Source organism: Lolium perenne, chromosome 2, assembly GCF_019359855.2.
Source record: "Lolium perenne isolate Kyuss_39 chromosome 2, Kyuss_2.0, whole genome shotgun sequence".
Classification (NCBI taxonomy): domain Eukaryota; kingdom Viridiplantae; phylum Streptophyta; class Magnoliopsida; order Poales; family Poaceae; genus Lolium; species Lolium perenne.
In genome coordinates, this window is record NC_067245.2 from 165,438,638 (window position 1) to 165,459,948 (window position 21,311).

At 48.8% G+C, this 21,311-nt stretch overlaps 2 protein-coding genes and 1 long non-coding RNA gene across 4 annotated transcripts; 1 reads left to right on the forward strand and 2 right to left on the reverse strand.

Moving 5' to 3' along the window:
* Positions 1 to 475: 475 nt before the first annotated feature.
* Positions 476 to 9,833, forward strand: LOC127328896 (glycosyltransferase family 92 protein At1g27200-like). Its single transcript, XM_071825509.1, has 2 exons — positions 476 to 1,588; positions 9,126 to 9,833. The coding sequence occupies exons 1-2, from the start codon at positions 476 to 478 to the stop codon at positions 9,831 to 9,833; spliced, it is 1,821 nt and encodes a 606-aa protein (XP_071681610.1).
* A 5,843-nt stretch (positions 9,834 to 15,676) lies between these two features.
* Positions 15,677 to 16,309, reverse strand: LOC139835651 (uncharacterized). The gene has a single exon (XM_071825510.1). The coding sequence runs from the start codon at positions 16,307 to 16,309 to the stop codon at positions 15,677 to 15,679; it is 633 nt and encodes a 210-aa protein (XP_071681611.1).
* A 2,155-nt stretch (positions 16,310 to 18,464) lies between these two features.
* Positions 18,465 to 20,763, reverse strand: LOC127333846 (uncharacterized). Of its 2 annotated transcripts, XR_011751000.1 has the most exons (4): positions 20,267 to 20,763; positions 19,513 to 19,666; positions 19,172 to 19,334; positions 18,468 to 19,072 (listed from the first exon to the last, which is right to left on the reverse strand). It is a non-coding gene; the product is annotated as an uncharacterized lncRNA (long non-coding RNA). The 2 variants fall into 2 exon arrangements; XR_007871605.2 differs by having other exon boundaries at positions 18,465 to 19,072; positions 19,513 to 20,763.
* Positions 20,764 to 21,311: the final 548 nt, after the last annotated feature.

Consider the following 21,311-nt stretch of genomic DNA (forward strand, 5'->3'; position numbering starts at 1 on the left):
ATAGAAAACGAAAAAAGAAAAAAAAAAGGTAAAAGTGGGCCAGGCCTAGTACCCTAGTACCCGACTAGGGTGCGGTGCCTGGTAGGCACCGACCTGGTCGGTGTATAGGATTTATAGGGGCAAAACCCTTTTTGAGTAGAGTAGAAGTTAAACATAGACCATGCCCTGCTGGGTAATTGGGCTTCGTGGCCCACTTAAGGCAGATCCACGCCAGACTGCAAGGAAATTGCGATCGAACGCAAGTGCGCTGCGTGGAAAACAAGCTGACTCGACGAGTTCGTGTCGGACTCGGTCGCGCCGGGTCGGTTCTATTCTAGGGGATCGTATCGTATATCGACAGCTAGCCCTAAACTCCGGTCTGAATCTCAATCTGCAAACAAGCTTTCGTTCGCTCGCGAGACCAACAAGCTTTCGTTTCCTCCGATCTTTGCTCCCAATTTTCGACTCCCGCCGCTTGCCGCAAAGCTTTCCCGCCATGCCGAAGCACCCCCGCCCCAGCCGCCTGCGCCGCATCCTCACCGCCGCCGGGGCTGCTACCGTCGCTGGTCTTGTGCTTTTCTCCGGGCGCCAGGCGGTACTCTCCAAAGCCCCCGTCTTCTCGCCGGGCCTGTTCCCCGGCGGCCTCGCCGTCGAGAGCTGGCCGCTGCCTCAGGAGCTGCTTCGCCCGCCGACCTTCCTGTTTCCGCAGCCGTCGGAAGCCGACATCGATTTTGCCCTCCCGCGTCGCCTCTTGCCGCTCCGCCCCCACTCGCCGCCGCAGCACGACGTCTTCCTCCCTGATGAATCGGATGCCGCGGTCTTCCCTGATTCCGATGCCGTCCTGCTCCCTGACTCCGAGGTCCTGATCCTCGCCGACGAGCATGTGGACGACGCGATCTGTGCCTTCCAGGGCGGTGCCTCGTCCCCGGCGCGTGCTCTCGGGACGCTGCCAGGGCCCGGACGCCACGCCTACCTCTGCGCCATGCCTGAAACAGAGCAGAGTATCCAGCCGCTCCAAGCGCCCCTGCTGCTTTCCTCCTCCTCCGCTGACTCCCCCGCCGCCGCCCCTGCTGATTTCCCTGTCCGCCCGATGCTCAACTGGAGTAACCGGCTAGTCTTCGACTCTACTGTTCTCGACGGAGGCGATGTGCTCGTCTTCGCGAAAGGTGTCATCCGCCGCCAGTGGGCAAACACAGCCAATCCCCCCGTCCAGTGCGTGTACCGTGGCCATGATGATGGCGTGTCGGTCTCCCTCCCAGCCATCACTGTGGCGCAACAAGTAGCAAGGTGCCCCCCTCCACCGGCTCTTCTTACTTCCAGCAACACCCAGCTCCGGGTCACACTGTCTTTCACCGGCGAGGAGCCCATCCCCTCCCTTGCGATATACCGTCCACAAAAAAGTGACCTTGCAGCAGTAGCGCCACCCACCAGAAGCACGATCTGTGCTTGCACAATGGTGCGGAATGTCTCAAAGTTCCTTCGCGAGTGGGTACTGTACCATGACACTCTGGGCGTCGACCAGTTTTTCTTGTACGACAATGGAAGCGAGGATAATTTGGCGGGTAAGGTGGCCGACTTGAGGTCCACAGGAGTCAACATTTCCACCGTGGCCTTGTTATCACCAGAATTTGACCGAGCCAGAGGTGGGCCGCGATCAAGATGAAATTGAAGAATATACATGGAAGAATTACGTGAATCGGCCTGTTATGCTGAGTTTGGGCTAGTCTGCCTTTGTGTCTGTAACATATTAGGATACGTGTCGGTTAGTTGGAATTTTACTCGTGCACGGTTAGGTGCACGTCTAAGTTAGAAAGTCCCCTGGACTATAAATATGTATCTAGGGTTTATGGAATAAACAACAACCAACGTTCAACCAACAAATCAATCTCGGCGCATCGCCAACTCCTTCGTCTCGAGGGTTTCTACCGGTAAGCAACATGCTGCCTAGATCGCATCTTGCGATCTAGGCAGCACAAGCTCCACGTTGTTCATGGGTTGCTCGTACTGAAGCCTTGTTGATGGCGAGCAGCGTAGTTATCATAGATGTGTTAGGGTTAGCATAGTTCTTCGCGTAACATGCTATCGTAGTGCAACCCTTGCATGTCTAGCCGCCCTCACACCTATCTTAGGTGTGGGGGCGGCACCCCGCTTGATCGTTATTTAGTAGATCTGATCCGTTACGATTGCTCCTTGTTCTACAAGGATTAGTTTAATATCTGCAATAGTTAGGCCTTACAAAGGGGTGGAGGATCCAGCGGCACGTAGGGTGTCGTTCGCTGGCCCTAAACAGGATGTTCCGGGGATCAACCTTGTGTTGGTTTTTAGGCCTTGTTTAGGATCGGCTTACGATCACCGTGCGTGGCCGCGAGGCCCAACCGTGAGTAGGATGATCCGATTATGCGGTGAAAACCCTAAATCGTCGTAGATCTCATTAGCTTTATCTTGATCAAGCAGGACCACCATATATTCGTGCATCTCGTACGAATCATGGGTGGATCGGCTCCCCGAGCCGATTCACAGATAACCCGAGAGCCGATCGAGGCTCGTATTTAATGTTTACGTGTATGCCATGCAGAAACTAAGCGAGGCATCTCCATCACCTTCCGGACCAGGTATAGGTCAGGTGGCACGCCCTTGCATCAGCATCGGACGTGTGACCAGAAGGCTTTGCGGGCTGTCGCTCGGAGGGACCTCAGCCAGCCGCAGCTCTAGGTTGTTCCCGGCTCTACGGTGTTGCCCGTCGCTGCCCGCCGGTGGGTTTCTGACGACAACACATTTTGGCACGCCCGGTGGGACAAGCTTCTACATCAACCACATCGCCATCTACATCTGAGATGGCGGACGGCACGCCAGTCACGTACGAGGATCTGACGGACGAGCTCAAGAAGAAGTATGACGAGATCAAGGTCATCCTCGAAGCCGACCTCATCGGCTCTTTCCACGTAACCCGTTCACACGGCATCGTGGAAGGGGTTCTCGCCTAATGGTGCACTAGATGGGATAGACCTCTCTGCCCCGTCGGAAGAACGCACCGTGTCCCGCGGCAGGAGATCAACTACTTGGTGGCTCACTCGCTACACCGCCACTCCGAGAACCTGGTCAACACGTTGGAGCGTGTCGCTCTTCGCGTGATCCAGGAGATCATGAGGCACCGCACTCGCCGTCAGACCAGCTCTCGGGACGCATCAAGGAGAGTTACCACTCCAGTCCCGTCCACCGCTGCCATATGCGTTGGCAGCACCGAAGTGCCGGCTACCCCGGCAGTCGTCGTCTCCCAGATCGGTGGGGACCCTAGTGACTACCGGTTCGTGCCCGGGGCGCGTCGGGAGATCCCTCACGGGTACACGTGCACGTATGTGCGATTGTGGCAACCGGGCACTCACAAACCAGGCCACGACATCGTGGACTTCGGGAAAACAGGAGGGACGTCGGCGACGTAGCTTGAAAAGCAGACGTGGCTAACTAAGTACGCCACCCCGACGAACCTCCGTAGCTCAGCTCCTGCAGCTTGGCTCGCAGCTGGAAAAGCAAACATGGCTGGCTAAGTACGCCACCCCGGCGAATCTTCGTAATTCAACTCCTGTAGCCAAGACACGATCAGATCAGTACCATACCGAGAGACCAGCTCGGCCTGGAGCCGAAAAGACGCGCCAACGGCTATTCCAAGACGCACCCCGACGACTACGAGATGATCCCGCTACCACCTAAATATCGGCTCCCGACTTCTCCAAATTCAAAGGATCGATGGTTCCAGCTCCATCGAGCACGTGGGCCGATATTTGGCGCAACTAGGACCGGCTTCAGTGTCGGATCAACTACGCGTGAGGCTCTTCTCACAGCCCCTCACGGGATCGGCTTTCGGATGGTACACCTCTTTGCCACCGCACTCCATCCGGACTTGGAAGCGATTGGAAGAGCAGTTCCATATGCAGTACCATTCGTAGGCTTCCGAGTCCGGCATTGCCGATCTAGCACAACTACGTCGAAGCGCAGAGAAACCGTGATGTAATACATCCAGCGCTTCAGGAATCTTAGGAACCGATGTTATTCGGTTCGTATAACCGAAAAAGAAGCGCCGAGTTGGCGTAGCAGGCCTTGCAACACAGCTCAAGGACATGGCCTCCCAAGCAGATTATCCCTCATCGCGCACATGGTTCGTAAACTATCGGCATATGAACAGCGCCACCCGGACTCGTACCAAGACAAGTTCAAGCGTGCGTAGTCCCGGTCGATGCGCAGGAAGACGAAGTTCCTGCGGAGACCAAGAGGTAGCAGTGGCTGAATGGACTCGGGGAGGAACCCCGTATCCCGCAAATGGGTAAAGCCACCAGGCCCGCCCAGGGGATTTGATTTTGACGTGACCAAGATCGAGCAAATCTTCGACCTCCTGCTCAAGGAGAAGCAGTTGACGATTCCCGAAGGTCTCAAATTCCCCACGGTGCAAGAGCTGAACGGAAAGCCATACCGCAAATGGCATAACTCGCTTTCCCATGCCACCAACGATCGCAGTGGTATGGCGTCAAGACATCCAAGCGGCGATAGAAAAAGGGCGTCTAATTTTCAACCAATACGCCATGAAGGTCGACACCCAGCCCTTCCCCGCCGTTAACATGGTAGAGTGCACTTACCCCGAAGGTTGCCAGCCAGATCCTCATTCAGCATCAACATGGTAGGACCTGGGAACCACTCGGCAAAGATGGAGACGAGGGCAGCTGCTCTCATAGCAAGGACACGTAAGAGGCCGCTCCATGCGATCGGCTCCGTCATGATGGCAAGCGCTACGTCACGAGGGAGAAGTGAAGAACATGAGATATCAAAGACCCTCTCTCGATCACCTCCTCAACAAGTATGTGAGTCAAGATGACCAACGCCGATGATCCAGCGATGATGATGAGAAAGATCGTCTGGCTAGAGAAGCCAGAAGACATCGTCGGCACGATCGCGATGAGGAGGAGCACGAGCGCCGTGCCACGGAAAAATCAAGGGAGCAAGATGACAACGACAGGCACTGGGATTGCCCCTTCTTCAGACATCGCTGGGATTCAGAATGAGCCGATTGCCCACAATCGGCAATTGCCCGTAATGCAACCAAAAAAGAAGGAGGCAGCCAACGTGTCTGTGTTCAAGCGCCTAGGGCCTCTCCCGCCACAAAGCAAATGTGCTGAGTCCCTCGCTGGGCAGATCTCGAGGATTCAAGACGAGGGACAAGAAGAGGAAGAAGACAGTACCACCGTCCAAGGTGGTGCCTCGATGGACTCAGCCGTTCACAAAAGCGCAGGGTTCAGCGATTGCGCGGCCTGGAGGAAGCCGAAAGGTTATACTTGCATACGTTAAGGAAGGCACGACCTGATCTGGCTGCGAAAGTTCAGCGAACCCTGGACGAAGAGGGTCGTCCACGGAAAATGGAGTGGCGCCCCAAACAAAGGAAAGCCGATGATGAAACATCGGCTGGCACAAACATGGTGTTCATCCTCCCTTCGGAGTTCAGTGCTCCAGGATTAGACGAGGCACCTGTTGCACAACTTGATCGCGGCCCGAGGCCGGTTATCTTTGAGAAGCCACGAGAAAGAAGCTACAGACATCTGAAGGCCTTGTATTTGCGAGGTTATATCGATGGGAGGCCTGTAAATAAGATGCTGGTGGACACCGGAGCGGCAGTCAACATCATGCCATACTCTATGCTACGTCGGCTGGGACGCTCTAGCTCAGATCTAATCAAGACCAACGTGACATTGAGCGATTTCAACGGCCAAGCGTCTGACGCACAAGGTGTTCTGAACGTGGATCCGACCGTAGGAAGGAAAACTATCCCTACAACGTTCTTCATCGTCGATAGCACGAGCACTTATGCTGTTGCTAGGAAGAGATTGGATCCACGCCAATCGCCGCATTCCCTCCACGATGCACCAATGCATAATACAAAGGATGGAGATGAGGTAGAAGTCGTCCAGGCCGATGATTCAGCCGAAATTTCAACGGCTGGCATGAACGCATGGGAAGCAGCAGGCCAAGAACCCCTCTCAGGTATCAATTTGGACGACTGCGAGCGCATCGACGTGACAAAGGGAAGGGTTAAGCTGGTTTTATCCACTGGCCTGACCATGTAGCTGAGGCAAAGCAATGAGCAAACGGGGCGAGGCTGATCCTTGTGATCGGCCCCAAAAATTATGAAGGAGCATTACAGAACCTTCAGTCAACACTTCAATAGATATGGAGGCCGATTCCAGCGATCGGCCAAAATTATCCTCACCACATATTCTGCTTGTGTTCGTCCTTGATCCTATCAGGAGCCGACGTGCGAATTATAGAGCCGATATCTGCCATTCCCTGACAGATTCGGCTCGGGGGGGCACCTAAACACGATGAGCATGGGAACAGGTGCAGGAGGACATGTGTGCAGCGAAATATTGGGGCCGATAGGAGAAAATCGGCCAGTAAAAAAAAAAAAAAATTTGGACAGCCGATGCAAGGGCCATCGACTCTAGTGGAATTATGCGAGGTTTACCGAATCTCCACCAAATCCAGGCCAACTGTGGTGCCTTCTGCTTCTTCGCAGGAGTAAAACAATGGAAATTTCTTCAGCTGCTTCGAGCCGATCCAGGTTCCTGAACCTTCTTGTCGAGGATTTCCAATCTTTGGTGCTAGTTCAGCCGTGTTGACAGAAGGGGTTGTCGGCTTTCTAAGGAGGAAAGGTGATCGGTTTTGGTACGTCCTCTCTGACATTCTCGCCTCGAGTAAGGCTCGGGGGGCAGCAGGCCTGGTGGATACTCTGTTTAAGAGCCTATTGGGGTACCATCGGCTGGTCTTTCGTCGCCACCTTCTTCACAGATGATGAGTATTAAAGAAGACCATTAGGTTTGGTTGGAAGAATTCAAAGGCTTCCCTGAAGATTCTACATTATCCACCAGATTTCAAAATCATCAGTTGAAGGATGGAAGGGTGATTTTTAAAGGACCGATGCGTTGCTATCGGCTCATTACGCATTGGCAAAGGGGACAAATCACAAATCGGCAAGATCAGTATAAGAAGAAATCGGCTAAATTAAACTCAAAGGAAATCGGCAAGATCAAATTGGGGAAAGTTCTTCATTGATAGATTTCTTACATAGAGAGCTGATTGCTCTCAAAAGGAAGTACTAGGGGATACATTGCCCCATCTACTACTACTGGTCCTATACTAGAGGTCCTATCTACGGGCCGTCGCTGCCCTCGTCGTCGCCGTCGTCGCCGCTGTCGGCGCTGCTCCCGGCGGGCTCGTCGTCGCTCCAGTGGCCGCCCACCGGGCCCTCATTGTCCTCGTCTTCTTCATCAGCGTCGCCGTCGTCGCTGTCGAAGTCGCTGAGGTTCCCCGGCCAGGGGCAGAACCGCTTGGCCGGCGGCTCGTCGGAGGAGGTGTCGTCCTCCTCCTCCTCCTCTTCTTCCTCCTCCACCTCCTCGGGAGAGGTGAAGTCGCAGGAGAAGCGGTCGTCGTCGCTCTCCTCCTCCGTTTCCCCGCTGGCGAGGAGGCGGAGGTCGCTCTCCCCGTCGGTCAGGGACTTGTCGTCCTCTGACCAGATGGAGAAGTCATGGCTGGACTCCTCCCCGGCCTCAATGGCGCGGCGGATGTTGGCTGCGTGGACCTCCGCCGGATTCGGTTCCGGCGTCGGCTCGCGGGAGGAAGAGGACTGGGTGGAAAGATCCGATGAGGCAGAGGAGGAAGAAGACATGGTGGCACAGGAGGGCTTTTGGAGTGCTAATGCGAAGAAGATGCGGAAATAAACTGTGCGGAGCGGTTAAATAAAAGGGGATATAGTGGAAATTCAATGCCACAGCAGTTTCCGAGGAAGTGGTGCCTAAAAGGAAAAAAACTGCCAGGTCACGCGGAGAAGTTGAGAAGGCAAGGCATCATGATGACGGATACTGCAACGGTTCTGCCACGACATGACCCGACGAAGGAAAAGCAGAGTGATTTTGGAATTACCAATTCCAAAACCAGGGGGGCATGTGTTATCACCAGAATTTGACCGAGCCAGAGGTGGGCCGCGATCAAGATGAAATTGAAGAATATACATGGAAGAATTACGTGAATCGGCCTGTTATGCTAAGTTTGGGCTAGTCTGCCTTTGTATCTGTAACATATTAGGATACGTGTCGGTTAGTTGGAATTTTACTCGTGCACGGTTAGGTGCACGTCTAAGTTAGAAAGTCCCCTGAACTATAAATATGTATCTAGGGTTTATGGAATAAACAACAACCAACGTTCAACCAACAAATCAATCTCGGCGCATCGCCAACTCCTTCGTCTCGAGGGTTTCTACCGGTAAGCAACATGCTGCCTAGATCGCATCTTGCGATCTAGGCAGCACAAGCTCCACGTTGTTCATGCGTTGCTCGTACTGAAGCCTTGTTGATGGCGAGCAGCGTAGTTATCATAGATGTGTTAGGGTTAGCATAGTTCTTCGCGTAACATGCTATCGTAGTGCAACCCTTGCATGTCTAGCCGCCCTCACACCTATCTTAGGTGTGGAGGCGGCACCCCGCTTGATCGTTATTTAGTAGATCTGATCCGTTACGATTGCTCCTTGTTCTACAAGGATTAGTTTAATATCTGCAATAGTTAGGCCTTACAAAGGGGTGGAGGATCCAGCGGCACGTAGGGTGTCGTTCGCTGGCCCTAAACAGGATGTTCCGGGGATCAACCTTGTGTTGGTTTTTAGGCCTTGTTTAGGATCGGCTTACGATCACCGTGCGTGGCCGCGAGGCCCAACCGTGAGTAGGATGATCCGATTATGCGGTGAAAACCCTAAATCGTCGTAGATCTCATTAGCTTTATCTTGATCAAGCAGGACCACCATATATTCGTGCATCTCGTACGAATCATGGGTGGATCGGCTCCCTGAGCCGATTCACAGGATAACCTGAGAGCCGATCGAGGCTCGTATTTAATGTTTACGTGTATGCCATGCAGGAAACTAAGCGAGGCATCTCCATCACCTTCTTGACCAGGTATAGGTCAGGTGGCACGCCCTTGCATCAGCATCGGACGTGTGACCAGAAGGCTTTGCGAGCCGTCGCTCGGAGGGACCTCAGCCAGCCGCAGCTCTAGGTTGTTCCCGGCTCTACGGTGTTGCCCGTCGCTGCCCGCCGGTGGGTTTCTGACGACAACAGGCCTGGCCTTGGACCAAAACGCAGGAAGCCGGTCTTTCCCACTGCGCCGCAGTGCACCAAGCATCGTGCCAGTGGATGGCATTCGTTGATGTCGACGAGTTCATCTTTTCTCCGGACTGGAAAAATTTAGAGAGTCCCTCAAAGTCCATGCTTGAAGCACTTGTCTCGGTTGATCCACAGATTGGCCAAATCTATCTCCCCTGCTTTGATTTTGGTCCCTCGGGTCAAACAGCACATCCGCAGGATGGTGTCTGTCAGGGCTATACTTGTCGGTTGAAAACCCAGCAGCGGCACAAGTCCCTTGTCCGTCTTGATGCTGTGGAACCTTCCCTGCAGAACTCTGTACACCACTTCTCAATCAAAGCTGGTTTCACTAACATGTGGACCAAGCTGGCGCGCATCAATCACTATAAGTATCAAGCGTGGACAGAGTTCAAGTTAAAGTTCAAAAGACGTGTTTCTGCATATGTAGCTGACTGGACTGATCCGGTGAACCTAAAGTCCAGCGACCGTGCTCCTGGTTTAGGAGTTGAAGCCGTCGAACCACCTGGTTGGGCTGACAAATTTTGTGAGGTAAAGGATACTCTTATGCAGGAATTGAGTGTAAGATGGTTTGGTACTGGATTTGCAGGCCATGGATCGTCCAAGTCAAAGGGTTCCCATGAAACCCACACTGGTGATGTTGCCCTCTCCTCCTCTCTTCCATAGTTTATAAAGTAATAAAACATGAAGCAAACGCTCAACTTGCCAAAAATAAAAGATAGCCCTTAAATTGAATAGTATACATATTTTTTGCAAAATATTTGTTTCTTGAACTTAAAATTTTCGTTTTTCAGGGTGTTTTGTTTCAGGATCCTATGGAAACTCCTATTTAATGTTTCTAGATGCTTTTATTTAGGTTTCCAGTAATGTTGGTACGCCATGTTCTTCTTTTTGCAGGTCTGTAGTATTCAATGCATCTAAAGATCCATCAATTTATTACTTATGTATCTCCTGTCACATGTTAGCAGAATTTATCTGTAATATAGACGCTTCAATGTATTTCATCAGGTTATTTCGTTAGTTTTTGCAGGTTCTTGGCGCGCTTCTGTTGGCGTTGGCTGTACTTCTGGGTGCAGGTATTGTGGATTTGGGTGTTCAGTTTTCTTTTTCTTATTCTGGATTTTGGTCTATTGACTTGTTATTTGGCAGGTGCGTTTTGGTGGGCGCTGGTAGCTGCTGTTGCTGAATTTTTGTTTTTAGGTGTGATTTCTTTTTTCATATTTTTATTATTGGAATTTTTTTGTTGTTGTTTTTGACGCAGTTCAAGTTTCCTGTAGATCCTTATTCCTCCAGTTTGTTCTTTCTAGATATTTATTTCTTGGTCGTCTGTAATTAGGAGGAACTGCCATTGTCAGGGAGCGAAGCGTCCCACCTGAGCTTCTTTGTTCAGCCATCGGTACACACAGGTAAAACTCTTTGTTATTCTTGTGCGTTAACCTATGTTACTCCTGCTCCTTATCTGTGCTTCCTCACTGATCTTCAGTTCAGTACCTTGCATCCAGTATTATATTTGATACTAAATATGTGACTGATACGCCATCCATGATCCCAACGACCTAAAATATATTTTTTGGAATATGAACCGAATAAATATCACCATGTTTTCCCCATATAGGAAAAATATGTATAGTCAGTTTTTGTTTTACACTTGCAGAATATACGTGGAAATTCAGTTGGCAACAACAATCTTATATAGGTTACTTTTATTTCCCTGGGTGATTAGTTCAGGAAATCATTTTATGCTATCCCTCGTTTTGCTGATTATTATGGTAATTAAGTTGTCCAACAAAAGTTATATTTTTAGGTCAGTTATATATGTATATCCCTTCTAAGGGGTACACTTTATTCATTGAATTAGGAATTAAAAGTTATAAACAACATGCAGGGTGGTGGCAAGGACCTCTTGCAGGAGCTCTTGCAGCCTCCAAGGTGATTGCACTATCGTACTTTCTTTATTTTGTTTCTTCAGTAGTACACAAACCAAACTAAAACTTATAATCTTACTTATTTTGGTGTCAAATTGGTCGAGCTATCTCTATTTAGGATGACCAAGTTTATGGGTTTTTAACATTTGCTACGCTAATTGATCATTGTGTTTCTCCATCTGCAAATTGTGAGGATTAAAACTGGGAGTGGCACTGCGATGACGACTGACACAAAGGCGGTAGCCGGTAGGAAGGGGGTGGTTTTATGTGGCCATGGTGTACTGGAGGCGAAAAAAGATCTACTGTGATGTCGAACTCTGGTGTGCCACGATGGCACCAGTTATGACCGCAGCCTCCCAGGTGATCGCACTATCGTACTTTCTCTATTTAGTTTACACAAACAAATTTAAAACTGATGAACTTACTCATTTTGTTTCTTCAGTAGTACACAAACCAAACTAAAACTTATAATCTTGCTTATTTTGATGTCAAATTGGTTGAGCTATCTCTCTTTAGGATGACCAAGTTTATGGGTTTTTTAACATTTGCTACGCTAATTGATCGTTGTTTTCTCCATCTGCAAATTCTGATGATTAAAACTGGGAGTGGCACTGCGATGATGACTGACACGAAGGCGGTAGCCGGTAGGAAGGGGGTGGTTTGATGTGGGTGGCTTGACTCCCACATATTACCCATGGTGTCTGGTGGTGGAAAAAGATCTACTGCGATGTCGAACTCTGACGTGCCATGACGGCACCACCCATGACCGCCGCTTCCCAGGTGATCGCACTATCGCACTATCGTACTTTCTCTATTTAGTTACACAAACCAATTTAAAACTCATGAACTTACTCAATTTGGTGTGAAAATTGATCGAGCTACCTCTCTTTAGGATGACCAAATTTATGGGTTGTTTAACATTTGCTATGCGTATTGATCATTGTTATTCTCCATCTCCAAATTTGGCTTGTCGGCTTAAGTCTATGCTACTCCAGTTTTCGGCGGCCACGGGGTTTGAGATTAACTTCCATAAAAACACCATCGTGCAGTTGCCACCTGCTATATCCTTGCCATCCAAGAGATTCTGGGCTGCCGTGTCGAGGGCTTCCTGCAGATCTACCTGGGGCTGCCACTGTCAGCTGTGAAGCGACCCGGGCTGCCTTCTCCATGGTGATCGCGCTTTTGATCAACTCAGCGCTTGATGCCCTTGCGGACTACGCCACGGACACCCCGCGTTCCTCCCTCCCGCGCTGCTGCACATCCTTGAAGGGCTGCCCTGCGACTTTCTGTGGAACGCTCTGGATCATCCCTCTGGAGCCAAGTGCCTGGTGGCCTGGCAGCAGGTGTGCTGTCTCAAGAAGGAAGGCCGCCTGGGCGTTCGCTGTCTCTTCAAGCAAAACCGGTCCCTGCAGGTGAAGCTGCTACACCACCAGCACTCTGACTGCACCCTGCCCTGGTCGAGGTTGTTGTGGGGAATGTCGGCTTGCCCCATTGTCCCCATGAAGCGTCCCTCCGTGCCAGCCGTGCACAGGAAGCGCCTGGTCGAGCTCATGCCGTTCTACCGGGATATCTCAGCTGTCTGCATTGGCGATACCCACCACACCTTGTTCTGGCTTGACACCTGGCTCGCCGGTGGTGTGATCAAGCCGCGGTGCCACGCGCTGTTCACCCATGCCGTGAACACAGGGGCCAGCATGCACTCTGTACTGCAGGCTGGCCTTGCCGGGGCTCAGGTCCCCCGCCTCACAGCTGTCGCCGCTCGGGAGCACGCCGAGCTTGCGCACGTTTCCCGCTCGGACGTGGACGACACAAGGTCTCTGGTGCGCTGCTCAAAAGCTAAAGGCAGCACATCATCTTCAGATGCAGCCTCGCCTCTGCCTTCTGGAACTGCACACCCACCTGCTGGAACATCTGAAAGCACCGCAACGCTGTCACCTTCAGAGAGTAGTGACCTAGCATGTTGCTCTTGCTTCAGATGTGCCGCGATGATGCCCGGTTGTGGCGTGCCTGCCTCCCTCGGGATGTGCAATGCTCCACTGATGCTTGGCTTCTCTTTCTTAGCTCTAGGCCCCCGTAGGTCCCCCCTTTCTGCCTCCTTTTTCACTGTAATCCCCAAACTCCAGCTGTATATCTGGCTTTGGGCCAAATGTTTTGAATGAAAAAATTCAGGTGGGTATTTTTGGACGACTAACTGGCTTGAGTGTGCTTCTTGTTCAAAGACTCTGCTATTTCTTTCTAGCCAGATCTTCCAAAGGATTATTAGATTAGCAGCTTGTTGAAATCTTTTAACTTCAGTGAAATCTAAGAAGACCATTAGCTGGCCAGACTTGCTTGTTGAAATCTTTTAACTGCAGTGAAATCTAAGAAGACCATTAGCTGGGCAGACTTAGGAACTGTGTTTGATAGTTGTTATGTGTTAGATTATCACTGGAATACTGAGGAACCAATACTTTTTTGTCAGATATTTGAGGAACCTGACCACACGGCAGATGCTTCCACATTAGATAATTGTGCTATTATCTTTCCTCTAAAATCATATTCTTGCATCAGTCCTCACAAACCAGTGATACTGAGCAAGTCTATGTAGGTTCCGATTCCCATCTTTATTTGCAGTGGTGCATATTTGTAGTCTTTTGTTCAGTTTGCCCTTACTCAACTCAGTTCCTGTCTTTTCAGTTTTCTATTGCAAATGCTAAACAACAACAGACATCCTTCCAATGGTTTTTTCCTTCATATAATGCCGGTGGATTCTGTAGGTCCTATTGCAGAGATTATGTCTCTTCTTCATAGTTGAAGTTTATACCGTGATATACAAGCCTGCATTTAAAGAAACTTAGTATATTGTGAAGATGAGTAAGAAATGACCCTTTTCATTCTATAGTTCTGATTTTAAATAAACTTGCTAGATTGTTTATTTCACAGGTTTGCATGTACCACTTAATAACAGGAAATTGTCGGTGAGGGCTGCAAGATCTTATTTACCAAGCCTCCATGCAGATTTAGAAAGTTATGTGGTTTGAGATTGCGGTCTTGATACTTTGAATGAATTCTGCTCTTTATATTTAATTATCGCCATAGTTACTACTCCATCTAGATTATTTAATGGATCATTGAGTTATTATTAGATGATTCAACTGATGCACCTTGGATTGCTGGTTTAACTGCATATGTTTGATTTCTATGCAGACACAGATATGTTGTTTATCTAAGTGATTTGGGAGATGTTTAGACTGACAATGTTTGGGAGATGTTGGGTCTTGTACTCTTGTTAGTCAATAGAGTAGTTAGCATGGCAATTGTTCTGTCAAATGATGTGGAGTTTACATGGTACTAGAATAGAAAAGAATTCACTATTTTCCTTTCTTGTATCTTCCCGAACTACTGCATTTATGTTTGATCTTATCTTTCAAGTCTTCTTCAGATTCACTTGGTATTTTCCATCTCTGGTCTGATCAATGGTTCACGGACCGAACTGCCGACTGGAAAAATGACCTCATCTATGCTTATGGTTTTCTTTCCCGTAGTTAGAAGATTTTTTTGGAGTTCATTCATACAGTATATGATAAGGATAGCTCCTGTCATTGTGTGTCTCGAGTTCTAGATAGACCAGGGAGTACATATATTTGTTTTTTCAGAGGGAAAAAAAGTGAAAACCAGTGAACACTTACCTATAGAAAAATAAGCCATCTGTCTTTGAGGTTTTCCATGTCTGGGAAATTAGCTATGGAGGCATGAGCGAAAATGCTCTGTGGTGGATGCATGTACATAAGAGCATCTCCAACAGGCGCTCTAAATTTGGCGTTGTAAAAATCACTTTACAGCGCGCTCTATCTATGTTTTGTGCGTGAGGCCATATTCACCTCCAACAGAAGCTCTAAACCTTGGAGCTGTAAAAATCCGTAGTTGTTTCTATGCGCGATGGATACAACGCGCTCTTTCCGGCGCGGTAGATATAGTGCACGATATAGCGCTTTTGCTCCAAGCTGTATTTTACAGCGCGGGATAGAGCGCTTGTTGGAGCATAATTTTGCGCCCACGCGCTAAGCTAGCCACTTTTTTGGATACATCGCGGGATAGAGCGCCTGTTGGAGATGCTCTAACAAGGATGAAAAACTATATGTGCTAAATGCTTCATGTTTATGCCCATGAAATGAGGAGATGCCATTTAGAACCCCATCCTCGAGGTAGACAAGCAAAATAAGTACTAGTGCTTCTACCACAACATTATGGCATGCCTGTTGGATAATTAGGCAATTTCCGTGTGAGTTTAATTACTGAAAGCAACATTACAGATGCACAAGCATACTTAGAGCATCTCCAACAGGCGCGCTAAACCTCCGTTTGGGCGCGCTGCAAACCGCTGGCGCGCGTGATACCGATTTTTCCCCCGCCGGAGGCTGTATTTTGCAGCGCGCGTTGGTGCGGGAAAAAAGCACCTCCGCCGGAGACTGTATTTTGCAGCGCGTTTCGACCGTTTTTTCAAAATTAATCAAACGAACGATGAAAATTTGATCGAAAATACGAATATAGTTAAAAAGTTCAACGATACAGCGCGACATAGAAGTCGAAAATGAAAATCTAAAGCTACTCGGAGTCCCAATCGAAGTCCGACGAGTGGGTGCTCGGAGTCGTCTCCGACACCGGCGTCGACGTCCACTCGAAGGAGGAGGAGGAGGACAGAACGATCGTCGACGGCCCTGCGCCGTTCCTCTTTTCCTCCTCCTTCCTCGCCGCCTTCTCGGCCCTCGCCGCCTTCCTCGCGGCGGACTCGGCGCGGCGCTTCTCGCGGCTCGCCTTCTTCTTCGCCTTGAGCGCCGCCTTCTCCTCCTCCTTCTGCGCGTAGAAGGCCTCCGTGGCGGCGACGTCTTCGGGGAAGCGCCGCGCCCACTCGAGGCGCAGCGCCTCGTCGCGCTCCGCGATGAGGAGGCGCTGCTCCAACTCCCGTCGCCGGCGCTGCTGCTCCTGCGTGATGACGGGCGGCGGCGGCGCGAGCATCTCCGCCTGCTCCCGCGTGTAGACGTCGTGAAAATTCATCGACCGCCGGGAGCGGCCGAGCCGCCACGCGACGGCGTCGTAGGCCCGCGCCGCCTCGTGCGCCGTGTCGAAGGTGCCGAGACGGATCCGCTCCTCGCCGGAGCGGATCTCCGCGTCGAATCGGCCGCTCGGCCGCGCGCGGACGCCGTGGTAGCCGGAGGATGGGCGGCGGCGCGGCGGCATCTTCGCGTGGAGGCGGAACGGCCGGAGGCGGAGCGGCGCGGGAGGGAGAGCGGCGGGGAGAGAGAGAGGCGCGGGAGGAAGACGCGTGGGAGGAGTATCAGTTGGACGCTTCGCGCGTGTCGTCTATATAGCGCGCGCGGCAGATTTCCCACGCGGGATAGCGCGAAAGCGCGGGCGGCAAAAGTTGTAGCGCGCGCGCCATTTTCCCGCCTCCGCTGGAGCAGCGCGGCAGCGTCCGCGCGCGGCAAACCGGCGGTTTTTTTGCCGCGCGGGGCTTTTAGCGCGCCTGTTGGAGATGCTCTTAACAACACACATCAGACTAAGCACATGCATCAGATCTGAACATGGAACAAGTAACAGTGCAAGGTAGAAGAGGGAAAGCACGTACATCGCGACCGAGAAGGTCGCACCAGCAGCACCACCACCACCACCACCACCATGGGAGTTGTTGATGTCGCCCATGGTGTAGTCGGATTCGTCGATGAAGCAGCCGACCCGTCGAAAAAGAACACGAACAGCTGCGAGCAGTCGCGCCGAGACGCTCCCCAAAAACGTTATCGCCCGTCTCCCGGTGCAGGATCTCAACGGACGGGGTGTCGGAGGCCTGCTCTCCCGGACTGCTGTGCACGCAGTCGCTGGGATGAGGAAGACTAGAGAGTAGCGCAGCAAAATGAACTTCGCGAGAGAGAGATCTAAGAGCACTGTTCTCCAGATCTGATCGGTCTCCTTGTATAGCCTGGGAGGAGAGCCGCCCCAACCGCGTTACCACGCGTAGGAAGCCAAGGACACGCGGCGAGCATGCACATGCAGGTTGACACGTACCCAACTCAGTTGGTGCACCAAGCAAAAATTTAGGCTTCCTTGAGTATGTCTCGAACTCGAACTCGAGTCACGAAACGCGACGTGCGTGCGTGACGAGGCGAGGCGAGGCGGACGGAGCGGGCTGATACGTCCAAAACGTATCTACTTTCCCAAACACTTTTGCTATTGTTTTGCCTCTAATTTGTGTATTTTGGATACAACTAACACGGACTAACGCTGTTTTCAGCAGAACTAGCGCGGTGGCCCTCGCAAACGCGAGGGTATCATCTTAAATATGTTGAAATTTAATTTCTTTATATTTAATTGAAAGTAATATATTTGTAAACATCCTAAATATTTTGTTATCTAAAACAGAAAATGCACATAAACATGTTTAGTCATCTTAAAGTTTGTGGCAGCCTATATTTTGTTAGTGTGCGTCCCTAATATTAGTGCATTCGATGAACTCTGCTCGCCTACCAAAGCACCGCTGGTGGCGACCGGTCCATGCCAACTTCATCCGTTTCTACTGAGAATAATCTGTGAAGGAAACGGGAAAGGTCCCCAACACAAATAGACCGATAAAACCGTAAAAGTGATAGTGGGGCATATCTTTTCCAACTGAAAAATAAAAATTTCATCTCTTCATTTTCAAAAGAAGTACTTATCCATGTATTGTAAAACCGAGAGCCTCTAATTATCATCACCACTTAAGTATGGATAGAAATTCTTGATTGCATTCTGAGAAAAGATAAAGATACTACACATGATTCTTAAAAAAAATGTCTACTTCCAGACATTTACATTCGCAAAAATATTTGAGCAACTGAAAGACCTCGCTAAATAGCAACAGGACATCACAATATTTATTACTCGGTTTAAAATGTAGTGTTCTGATAACATACTTAGTTAGAACATGATATAATACCATAATAAAATGTGCACCGTTATTGTGAGTTGCCGCCAACACAAATGTTACAAACATTGGAGAGATAGAAGAAAGCAACCGATCTCTTAATTTACTGGAAAATAAATCACTGGATCTTTGTATATTATTACTCAGCTCTAAAATGTATAGTTTCATGATAAAATACCTGGTCAGAACATGATAAAACATCCAACATTATTCTGAGATAGAAGAAAGCAACCGATCTCTTAATTTACTGGAAAATAAATCACTGGATCTTTGTATATTATTACTCAGCTCTAAAATGTATAGTTTCATGATAAAATACCTGGTCAGAACATGATAAAACATCCAACATTATTCTGATTTGCAGCCAGCCAAAAAATGCAAACATAGAACAAATAGAAGTAAGCAATTGATCTCTTACTTCAGTGGGAAGCATACATGAAGTTGCCTGAGAGTGAATAAATCATTGGAGCTCATAGAAATTCCATCACAAATGAAAATAGTTCTTTCAATGTAGTAAAAGTCCCAGATTTTGCAGAAGAAGCACCCTAATACCGCAAAGGAGTTTACCGTGCGATACTTCATCTCATGGATTTCAATCGCTTTCATCTGTCATTAATGTTTTAAATCTATCGCTCAAATTTAGTTGTTTATGGATGACATAGTAACATAAGGAAGATATAATACTGCAAAAGACATAAACAAAGCTTGAACCTGGTTGGTTCATAAAACTAATTGTATGATTACATACATTTTTTTGGTCACACATATCATAAGCAAGATATATCCACAAATAGAAGTATGCAAGTCAATGACAATACTACTCAAGAAAGAGCCATCTTTTCCATAGTAGATTTTGTATCGCCTTCTTGGTTATTTATCATCACAGATTCCCACAACATATATACAGTTCTTGTGCATATAATTATCTTCCCCACTTGATTCTTCAAGCTTGACGCTGATTTGTTCGAACCATTTAATCCAAACTCAAAGATTGAGATGCCATCCTTAATTAAAATCTTAATGGTCAATTTTCCGCCCATGTGTTGCTGTAACAGGATATTATATGAACTGTGAATAAACTCTGAAAATGAATGCAAGAAGCACGCTGTACGTTGATGACATTCAAACAATATCCGAAGACTGACCTTCAAACCAAAGTAAATTGGATTAAGAAGTGAGCCTAGCTCACTTGGTTAGGGAAGTGGATGTACAACCCAGCCACCCAGGTTGAAGCTCTTAGGGACGCGAATTTGGGTTCTTATTATTTCAAAAAAAAAAATCATTGTAGGGGCTTCCCCTACCGTATTCCTTCAAAAAAAAGTAAATTGGATTAACTGGAGTGAACAATTGATCATATGATCAACACAATGTATAAGGATCACTGCGACTCATAAAAAAGAATCATTGTGGCAATAATAATTATAGTATATCAGCTTCTAGGATAACATTTGAGTATTTGACACAACACATACAAATCTATAGTTACCTTCACCACAGTACCTCAAACACAGGTTGGTCGTCTCCAAAAGGTAAAAGATGGGAATATTGGAATTGGCAAGCGGAATGGAAGGCATGCATTGTGTTGAAAGCAGACACAACAGGGCCGATCTTGTTTTTGTTCAAGGCGTCGTTGATGAGCTCTGTATGTTATTTAGGAAGTCCTCAACATAGGCACAATCTAAAATCACTGTATTTGCTGAAAATACTTTTTGAGAAAATTCAAACCATGATTTCCAGTTTCCGAATGCATAAAAGTTGTAGCATAATAGTTGTCAAAAATAGATTATATGATGTCCTCAGAATTATAGAGATGGAGTGCTTAGTGCGTACCTTGTTCCATCGACCTATATCATTCAATTTAAATTTGTTCATAGAGTACTTAGACGATCATGCACCTGCTTCGTAAAATAGATCTATCTAATATGCAATTGCCCTAGTTTCAACTTATTCAAACCATGATTTCCAGTTTCCGAATGCATAAAAGTTGTAGCATAATATTTGTCAAAAATAGATTATATGATGTCCTCAGAATTATAGAGATGGAGTGCTTAGTGCGTACCTTGTTCCATCGACCTATATCATTCGATTTGAATTTGTTCATAGAGTACTTAGACGATCATGCACCTACTTCATAAAATAGATCTATCTAATATGCAATTGCCCTAGTTCCAACTTACATATAGCACGTTATTGGTGGAACATACTGTATTTGCTGGAGTGGAGTACATCCCATAGCTAACCTGCCGGCCGGCACTTGTCGAGGAGCTGCCTGCAGGGAGTAGCTATCCCGGCAGTTTCTCTTCTAGGATTTCTTTGACGGAGATGCAGGCTTCACGATGGTCCATGACAGCCTCCCATCTGGATGGGCAGCACTAACCGTGACTATGCCATTGATCGGCACGGATCTGGTTGGACGATCCTTCTCGTCTTGATTCCAGCCGCCGTTTCTCCTCTTTGCTGTTTCCGGCTCCTCGCGCCCGCCCAAGCAGTTGTGGATCTGAACAAATCTTTGTAGCCTCTCTGCATCGTCATTGAGCGAATTTGCTGATCCACCGGGATAGACACCTGTGTGTTAGTTATCGATTGCACAGATCCGTGACCCACGCAAAAAGGTTAGCGTGTTGGCGCAGGATTTTAAGACCGCGTGAGATCCACATTGATTAATCTCAACCATTTATATATTGTAACACTAAATTGGTAAATCCTGGCCGTTCTATGTCTTGTGTTTTAATTATATAATAGAAGATTGCCCTGGTGTCTCGTTTTTGTGCAGAAACTCAACTTTCAGGAAAATCCCCGGGATTAATTCCAATGGGCCTATTTTCATAGAAGAGGGACGGAGCCAGAAGAGCCGAAGGAGGGGGGCCACGAGGCGCCCACCCCACCAGGCGGCGCGGCAGGCCCCTGGGCCACGCCGGCCTATGGTGGCGGCGCCTCGGCCAGCCTCTGACGCCCCCCTCTGGACTACTTAAGGGCTTTGTGGTGACCCTGCATACCACTGCATGTTGTAGTATGCCAGTCGTTGATATAACATTCACGAAGTACCATTCCGCAAATATTACATCCCTCAGAGTAGTACAACAGAACATAGCAGGTCCATAACTCATTCATTTATTATTACAAGCATAATGTACATATCATCTCGGAGCTCCTCTTGGGTCCTAAGAGGGATACTCCTGGGTTCGAGGCGAACCCATCTTAACTTACAATATAGAAGTCTTACTAGGTGGTACATTTATTCCCTCGAGCAGTTAAGTACTAAGAGTTCGTACTGCTCGGATACTA